The sequence below is a fragment of the Ciona intestinalis genome, chromosome 12 (genome assembly GCF_000224145.3).
Source record: "Ciona intestinalis chromosome 12, KH, whole genome shotgun sequence".
In the NCBI taxonomy this organism is placed as follows: Eukaryota; Metazoa; Chordata; class Ascidiacea; order Phlebobranchia; family Cionidae; genus Ciona; species Ciona intestinalis.
Genome location: NC_020177.2, coordinates 4332658 through 4340650, shown reverse-complemented (window position 1 = coordinate 4340650; position 7993 = coordinate 4332658). Strand labels below are relative to the sequence as shown.

Below are 7993 nucleotides of genomic sequence, written 5' to 3'. Positions count from 1 at the left end.
GAAAAGGACAAACATTTTAATGTTTAGTTTTGATGTGTGCAAAGACAGATTACAATATTTTAAGAGACAAAAACATTTTTGGTGTTAGGGTAATGGGTCAACTCTGGTATAAATATTAGTCCTGCCAACAAGTCTCGCTGTAGGACCTTACCCTTATGCAGTATATAAACAAAAGACAGTTGTTTGTATCCTAAAACAAATTAAAAACCATCACTTAAAAAAGTCTATATGCTGAAGCATTTAGGCTTGAAATTGCACAGGGTTTACACTTTTTAACTTAAAATATATTAAAACCCAAACAATATATTCCTAACACTGTTTATTCAACGTAGGCTAAACAAGATAACATGGTAATTACACCAATTGCAGTATAACTACGAAAGTCTACGATAGTAATTGTAATATAAATAAACAACTTAAATGAGAACTTTGCTTACTTTAGTTTTGATATCTCATCCATTTCGCTGTACTTTAAGTAGGTCCTGTTTATTAAGAATTAAAATACAGCACCTGCGAACTAATTGTCTGTTATTCCGTTTTAAGTTTAGTGTTTTCTAAAATAAATTAAAACACTACCCAAACCTCTAAAACCACTGAACCGTAGTAAAAGTCTAAACAATCTCTTACTCTTATACGAGCTATCTACTGCACTGACTGCAAAATTTCTAAGAATACGATTTAATATAAATGATACTATTTTAAAGGTACGAGGCAGAAGTGATATATTGTCCAAGTCATATACATTGGCCTGTAAGAAATTTCATTTGTATGTGCTTATTAACGTGCCATATTTGCAGAGTACATAAAACGCGGCCTTTGCAGTTTCTAAATAGTTTTTGATTGACTGACTTTATTCTGTGTCTTTTTTTAAGTACAATAAATAATACATAAAACATGATCTTAATTTCGCATTGATTTGATCCAGTATACATAAAACAAGAAACCTACACTTGTATGTCCAAATACCAAACGTATATAGGCCATATAAAGCTATGGGTTTTAATTTTTTGGGCCAATGAAAATAACTTCGCCATAACCGTATTACTTTTTTTGCGAGAACCGGTAATTTGGTTTTGGGCTTCCAGGTTGTATCTTGCTTTCTGCAGCTGTTTTTAGTAGGTCATGGTTGTTTTTAATAGGCCTATTCCATCCAAACACGATGCAAAACCATAAAACCACGAAACCAATTGTGCGTTTTACAAGTTACCAAGCAGAACGAATCCCAAAATACGTTACTTTCGGGGCGTAAACTTGCCCACTAAAGAGATGCAATCAGGCGTTTAAATATAATTAGTGATAGGCTATACACACATCATTCGATGACATCATTTAGTTTCGTATAATAATGCTGAAATCGTCCTTCCTGTTGTGAATATAGCTCATCGTTTAAATTACGCCACAAATGAATGCGTTTTTAAAGATTAAAAAGATTTAATGAAACGTATGGGCTATGTGGTATAATCTTTTGTAACCGTTAACGCAAAACAAACTGTCAATCGAGTCAACTTAAAAACAAGATACGGAAAGATTGGATTGTATGCAAGACAGCGTATAGTTTTAGGCAGGTTAAGCGAGTGACAAAGGTCGCTGGCATGTTAACATACGAGCAGCACTATATTTGACAGTGTGCCTCTGCAGTGCCGCAAAATATGCATGAGAAAATGTAGAGCAAAGTGGGGGAAGATAGGACACTTTTTCATTCTATATTTTCTCTTCCCATTTGGTAGTAATTAAACAGGGAACATTCAAAGTATTACAAACCGTATACTCACGACTCTAAAAGAGCGTTGTTAATTGTTTAAAATACGATTAGTATATTTGGATATTATGCGCTAAAGGTGTCCTTTTTTCCCCAACCTACTTCACTTGATTTTGGTGGGCGTACGACAGAGATCTTGTAGCCACTTGAGAAAGTACTTCAACCATTTATAAGTACAATATCAGAGCCATATACCCATCATCACTATATAGCATTTATAACATATATTTTTACATCTATAGCAAAGATCCTAATAACTACAATGGTGAATAGAAAGAAAATAGCAGCTAAACGACAGTCGTTAATATAGCATACACACGTTTTGCATGTTTACTGCCATGTCTTTATTTCCGCTTTCAGACATACAGTTATAAATTACAGAAAACAAACATGCCAGCATCTGGTATTGAATTGACTGAGGAAGCCAAACAAGTTTGCAAAAAAGTTTTCAAAGAGCAAATAAAGGGATGTCGCCTCATGATAAAAGACGAGAAGTGTATTATCGTTGAAGAGGGGTCTATTATCAACAATGACCAGACTTTCGAGAATATTCTAGAAGGTTTTAAAAGGGAAAATTTCAGGTAAAGATGCAACGGTATACTGTATAGGCTTATAAAATACATCAGCGCCTTTAAAAAGCCGCTAACATTTGGGGTAATGGGGTATGAAAGGGTCATCTCTTATCAAAATCTTCGTCTGTCTCTTGCATTGCCCAAGAATAATAGTACAGTACTGTGGGGTGAGGTGATACCATTTCCTGATCATGTGTTAAACTATAAAATAACGCTTTTTTAGAGATGCGGCGTATAGCGGTTATATTATTGCCTTAATATACTTTGTTTTAAGACGAGAAAAATACTAAAAACGTGTTCTGTCTCACTCCACCCTATACTGTATATCCAAGTATCTGGTAATACAATAATTAATGTTTTATTATTGCCCTCCCTGCAGGTATGCTGTTGTGAACATTGGGTTTACAAAAGCCGATTCGGTACGGGCTTCAAAAATGCTGGTACTCAAATGGGCGCCTGATGACGGGCCAAGAGGAGGGCGGACGGTCACTGCTCTGTCTTGGCGCGGATTGATCAAATCACTTGATGCATGCATCCCGGTTTCAATGTCTGATTCGGCGGACAAATGCGTTGACACGGTGATACAAAAACTGTACAGTAACGAAAAAGTGGAAATTGTTGAATTTGAGGGGAGGAAATTGGTCAAAGAGGATGGTGTTTACGAATATAAACGTTAAATTTATTTAGAACGTTTAACTTTTAACATAGTACTGTGGGGTAAATGTTATATCGTTACCATCAAGTTTTATATTTCCTGATCGGGTTTTGAACGATTAACAAAGCTTTCTTAGGTCGTAATAACACGGCCGATTATATAATTCTGTAAATAATTTTTCTACCAAATGGAACGAGACAAAAATTGAAAATGTCCCATCCTACCCCACCAATATTAACATTATGCGTGTACTGTATATGCTACATATGCATTCATTTACCCTTTCCTTATAAAATCGTCTTCTGTATGGGCTTAAAATCGGCTGCTATGTTAAACATATTAATTAGCTTATGTAAAATTCTTGGCTATTGGAATAAAACTTTTACAAGTCAAAACGTCTGTTGGTATTTCAAATAAAATCACACGATTATGAACATAATGAACTAAAACCATTATTAATAACGAAGATACAAGTATAAGACTAATATCCTGAAAATTAAAGTTAAAAAGGGACCAAAAAATGAGTTAAAAATCGAACTAAAACTTGCAACATAAAGAAGACGATAAAAAATTGAAACGCAAGAACATGTTTATTCAACAAAGTTATTCTGGCAATTAACTTTGTGTTTTGTTAAAAAGTGACCTGAACATGTCAAAACAGTGGTAAGCAGAAAAATAATAAATTGCCAGAAGTGCTGTATTTGTTAAAGTATGGCAGTAACAACATAGTATAAAAAGAAATTGCTAGTAATATTAAAAAAGATTAATGAAATTGGCCGTTATTTGTGGCTTTTAATATTTCATTAACGTCATAAGATTCGCCCAGTGGTATTCCGTATCTTGCTGATAAACCCTCAGAGTTAGAGGGTGTTACGCAATCATCGTCGGCGCTTTTTCGAACCACACTATCCACTTCTATGCAGCTAAAAAATGCAACTCCCAAAGGCAAGTCGTCCATACCCAGCTTGTAGGCGAACATAGAACGCGTTAAAAGGTTCGAAATTTGCAGGGCAAGCGCAGTTTTGTGGCGATGTTCATAACTGGACATATAACGGACCTCATCATGTATGCTTAACACGAATCTGCAGTCTAGTTTGTATTTTTCAATCAACCACCGCATTGATACGAGCAGTAGGTGCAAATAATCAACAGCCGAGCTTTGAACGACCCAGTTCATGCGAGTAGTTACGAAATTTCCGTTCACTTTGCCCGGCTCAAGCGCGCGGCTGATTTTGCAGTCAAGTGCAGGCGTTTTTGGAGTCTTGCTGTTCGATATTTCTTCTACTTTGTTGAACATATGGGACTCTATTCCGCCGTGCCAACGCCTACCACAAACCAGATCATTCCGGTTTATTCTGGCTGTATAGTTCGACGCTTCGTTCGCAACATTCTGAATAAGCGTGACGTCATCAAATGACGCGTAACCGCTCGTCATCGCTTCAGAGTTTAATTCAATGCCGGTTTTCTGAATAATCCATAGCGCATCACGGCTTAGCTTATACTGTACCTCACCTTTCGTTATACCGTACAACTTATTCACTTTAGCAATGCATTCTTCCCTTGATAGATCCTTATTAAACTGCATTAAACTTCGAAGCGATGATTTCTTTCCAGCACCATACATACGACCGTAATTGAAAACCTTCGCCTGATCCCGAGATATCCCGATTGACGCCGCTGTAGTGCTGTGTAGGTCGGTACCTTCCTTTTTATTACCGCGTAGCGTCATCCAAGAGAGCGCTGTGCATCCATGTTCTTTCGCAGAAGACGCATCGCCGAGCAACGAGGCAATCCATAACTCCTGCGAGTCAACGTCGGCACCGACAAAACAAAACCCAGGCGGCGCTTGTACCATTGCTTTTAACTCACTACCAATACGATCCAACTGCGGGTTACTAGCAGTAAGCCATACGCGTTCCACCGCCCTACGAGAAACAGCACCACACACGATAGCTTGAGGAACGATAGCACTGTAGGCCATATCTTTATTGTTAAACTCATTTGGTGTATTATTACAATCTCTTCGTTTATCGTTAGCAACTTCCACTACAATTTGATTCAAAACTCGTTTTTGCGACGATCGCCAGTAAGATGTTATTTTGTTGATTTCCAAACATCTCAGGGCATCTAATGGGTTATAAGAGCTCAGTAATCCACTTTCAACATGCGATATAAAATCCCTAGACAGCGGACTCCCAACATTTTTCCCAGCACCTTCTGCATGGGGAAGTCTATGAAATGTGTAACCATCTGGAAGTCCTTCGATGTTTTCCGCAGGCGTATGGTTGCTTTGCACCTCCTGTTTGTTCCATGATTCTTGATCGACTTCTTTCAATAAATCCTCATCTTCAACCTTTTTCTCAACTGGAGGAGCAGTTTGATCCGGACACAAATACCCCCATCCATAATCCTTCACATGGTAAAGAGGACATCCCTGCCACATCAAACGTAGAAGTCTGGGAGTCACTCTAGTGAGGGTAGAAAGCAATGTAGCTCCTGGCTTCCAGTTTTGATCTTTCTCAGGCACACACAGCTCACTGTACCACTTAGGAGCACCTGGCATATGAGGTTTAACCAGCGGCAATCTGTTTGCAGTTTCATTCAGTTTTTCAATCAAATCAAGCTTTTTTCGTTCCTTTCTAATAGATTTACCCAAGAACTTTAATTCCTCAGTATTGTAGTCCAACGGTAAAAGATAGGATTTTACTTTTAAATCAGGTTTTTCCTTTGCCACCCAACCTTTTCGTGGTTTAGTTAACAATTTGTACGGACGGGTGGTCCAGTCCAGGTCACACAGCCATTTATCTGTTTTATATTTCTCATTGACAGCATAGTGACATGCGTCGCTTGCTAAACCTGTCAAATGTTTTTCCAGTTCCAAGTTTAAGCTGTTGTATTGGTCCTGACATGACCGTATGTACCTGAACCAGTTGTTATTCACAGGTAAATACATCTGGCCCATTTCAAGCATTCCTGCAAAAGTAACAGGGTGCGGAAAACGATCAAAAAACAAAGGAGTCAACTTTGCCAGCACGTTATACGTAGCTTGTACATCTTTAGCACAATACCACATTAGCTCTTGAAAATTCTCTCTCACATCTTTAATGTTACCGGTCACGAAAACATCCCTTAATTCCTTATCTAATGTTTTCCCACAGTAAAACTTATGAACTTCTTTCAATGCATTAGTGGTCCCCATTGACACCCAATCATTATCAAACGCAGAAGATCCAGAAACAAAATTCTCCCCAACCTCAGACCTTGTGGCTTGTGACAAAACCCGTTGCTGAAAATTAAAACCGCTGACACCTATATGCATACTCATTGTATCCAAGAACCTTACATTGGTCAATTGAGAATAATATTGCTCTTGAATTCTCGCCCTATCATAGCCCACATTGTGCCCAATTACAAGTTTGCATTCTGTACAATTTTCTTTAACGTGTACCGCTGACTCAATGGGTATCATGGATTCTAGGTTCGCCTCCATTCTAGGATCCTCCTGTTTTAAGCATGAGCTACTCCATGAAAACCAAGCATCTGTAGAAGCAGCCACTGCCATTATCGGTGCTTCACTTGCACTTACCAAAACTTCACAATCGAACACAACAGCATCACCAGCCGGGTATTCCACAGGTTCAGTCATTAATTTACCATTAAAATAAGTGTATCTTGTCCACCCTGGTTGATCCACCCAGTCATCAAGGCCCGGCATATTAGGAAGCTCATTTTTTACTAATTTGTTCAAAGCTTCCCTATAAGGCCTACTTTGCTCAGAAGCAACATTTTCAAAATGTTCATTCACATTGTTACCATATAATTTCGGCAATGTGACGTCATAATCAGGCAGAGATTCCTGCTCCTTACCCCACAGACCAAACTTATCCAAATGTTCAATGCTTTGCTGAATTTGTTTCGGATTCTCGTCTTTTATTCTCGTTTCTTTAAAAATTTGCTTGTGTAATTTTTCTGGTAACATCTGAATTCCAAATTTGTTATATCTTGAAGTCGTATCTTTTTTAACTTTTGCCTCAGAAGATGAAATATTCCTGTATTTTAGCATTGAATTGTTTTTCCAAATACTCCTATTGTAAGGACGTAAGTTCCACAACGTTTTATATTTCGATATCATCGTAGTTCTTAACGTAAGCCTAAAAATAGAAAAATAGCAGTAACATCTTATCATGACTTCATCACATTTTAGATAAACACGCTAACGCGGGTGTTACTACACATGAGAATAAACGGCAAAACGTAAACATTTAACTTTTTATTGTGGCGGTAAATAACGGGGAACCCCCTTGTTCTGATCACGTGACTTGTTCAAAACTTTTATCGAAACCTGTTGATTTTTAGCTATTGTGAACTTATACTTGTTTAGAAACTGTACAGCGTTTTGTTTATTTGTTTGAAAGTCTTAAATGTGTCAAATTTAGTATAATATTTCGATAAAATCAAGAAAACCAGATTCAGTTATGATATCTTTGTGCGTACCGCCAAAGTTAAGGGGAATACCCCCTAACGAACATTTTCAAGTTTCGTAACGTTTGAAGTTTTTCGAAAAATTATGTGGCAATGTCAGTTTATTTTACTGTGAATTAAAAACAAAAAATGAATTAATCAATAATCAATAAAAGCTTGCGTAATCTAGTAGCTTCTAATATAGTTTTCGGTAAAGGACAGCATCAAATACAGTTAAAGTTTGATATTAAAAAATTTTCAATTTCTGCTTAAGTTTTACAGTAAATACAATGTGTTATGTACTAGCTCAGATAATACGTTAAGTTACTAGCATGTTCAAACTGCAGTATGGTATAATATATATGTATTATTATGGTGCTATGTTATGTTAAGTTTTATAAGTATATACGAAGGGAGTTGAAAAAGGTTATCTTACAGAAATATCGACTTATTTAGTGATTCTGCTTAAAATGGATGACAAGAGACTAATTCCCCCATCTCACTTCATTCCGGATTCTCTAGAATCAAGTCCCACAAACCCACATA

The 7993-nt window shown here is 37.1% G+C and overlaps 3 protein-coding genes across 4 annotated transcripts in view; 1 reads left to right on the top strand and 2 right to left on the bottom strand.

Moving 5' to 3' along the window:
• The window catches only part of LOC100175328 (dual adapter for phosphotyrosine and 3-phosphotyrosine and 3-phosphoinositide), a 7729-nt gene extending 7165 nt beyond the window's left edge, over nt 1–564 (bottom strand). Inside the window, exon 1 of the mRNA XM_009862222.3 lies at nt 438–564. Coding sequence (XP_009860524.1) covers nt 438–460 — 23 coding nt within the window. The 5' untranslated portion in view covers nt 461–564. The remainder of the gene's footprint in view (nt 1–437) is intronic.
• LOC100181522 overlaps nt 1–3381 on the top strand; it is an 11483-nt gene extending 8102 nt beyond the window's left edge. For both annotated transcript variants that reach the window (XM_026837247.1, XM_009862223.3), the window contains 2 exons: nt 2141–2340; nt 2711–3381. In XM_026837247.1, the coding sequence (XP_026693048.1) occupies nt 2141–2340; nt 2711–3008 (498 nt within the window). In that variant the 3' untranslated portion in view covers nt 3009–3381. The remainder of the gene's footprint in view (nt 1–2140; nt 2341–2710) is intronic.
• On the bottom strand, nt 3376–7134 carry LOC100179190 (DNA polymerase subunit gamma-1-like). The gene has a single exon (XM_002125891.4). The coding sequence runs from the start codon at nt 7116–7118 to the stop codon at nt 3750–3752; it is 3369 nt and encodes a 1122-aa protein (XP_002125927.3). The 5' UTR covers nt 7119–7134; the 3' UTR covers nt 3376–3749.
• Between the last annotated feature and the right edge of the window lie 859 nt (nt 7135–7993).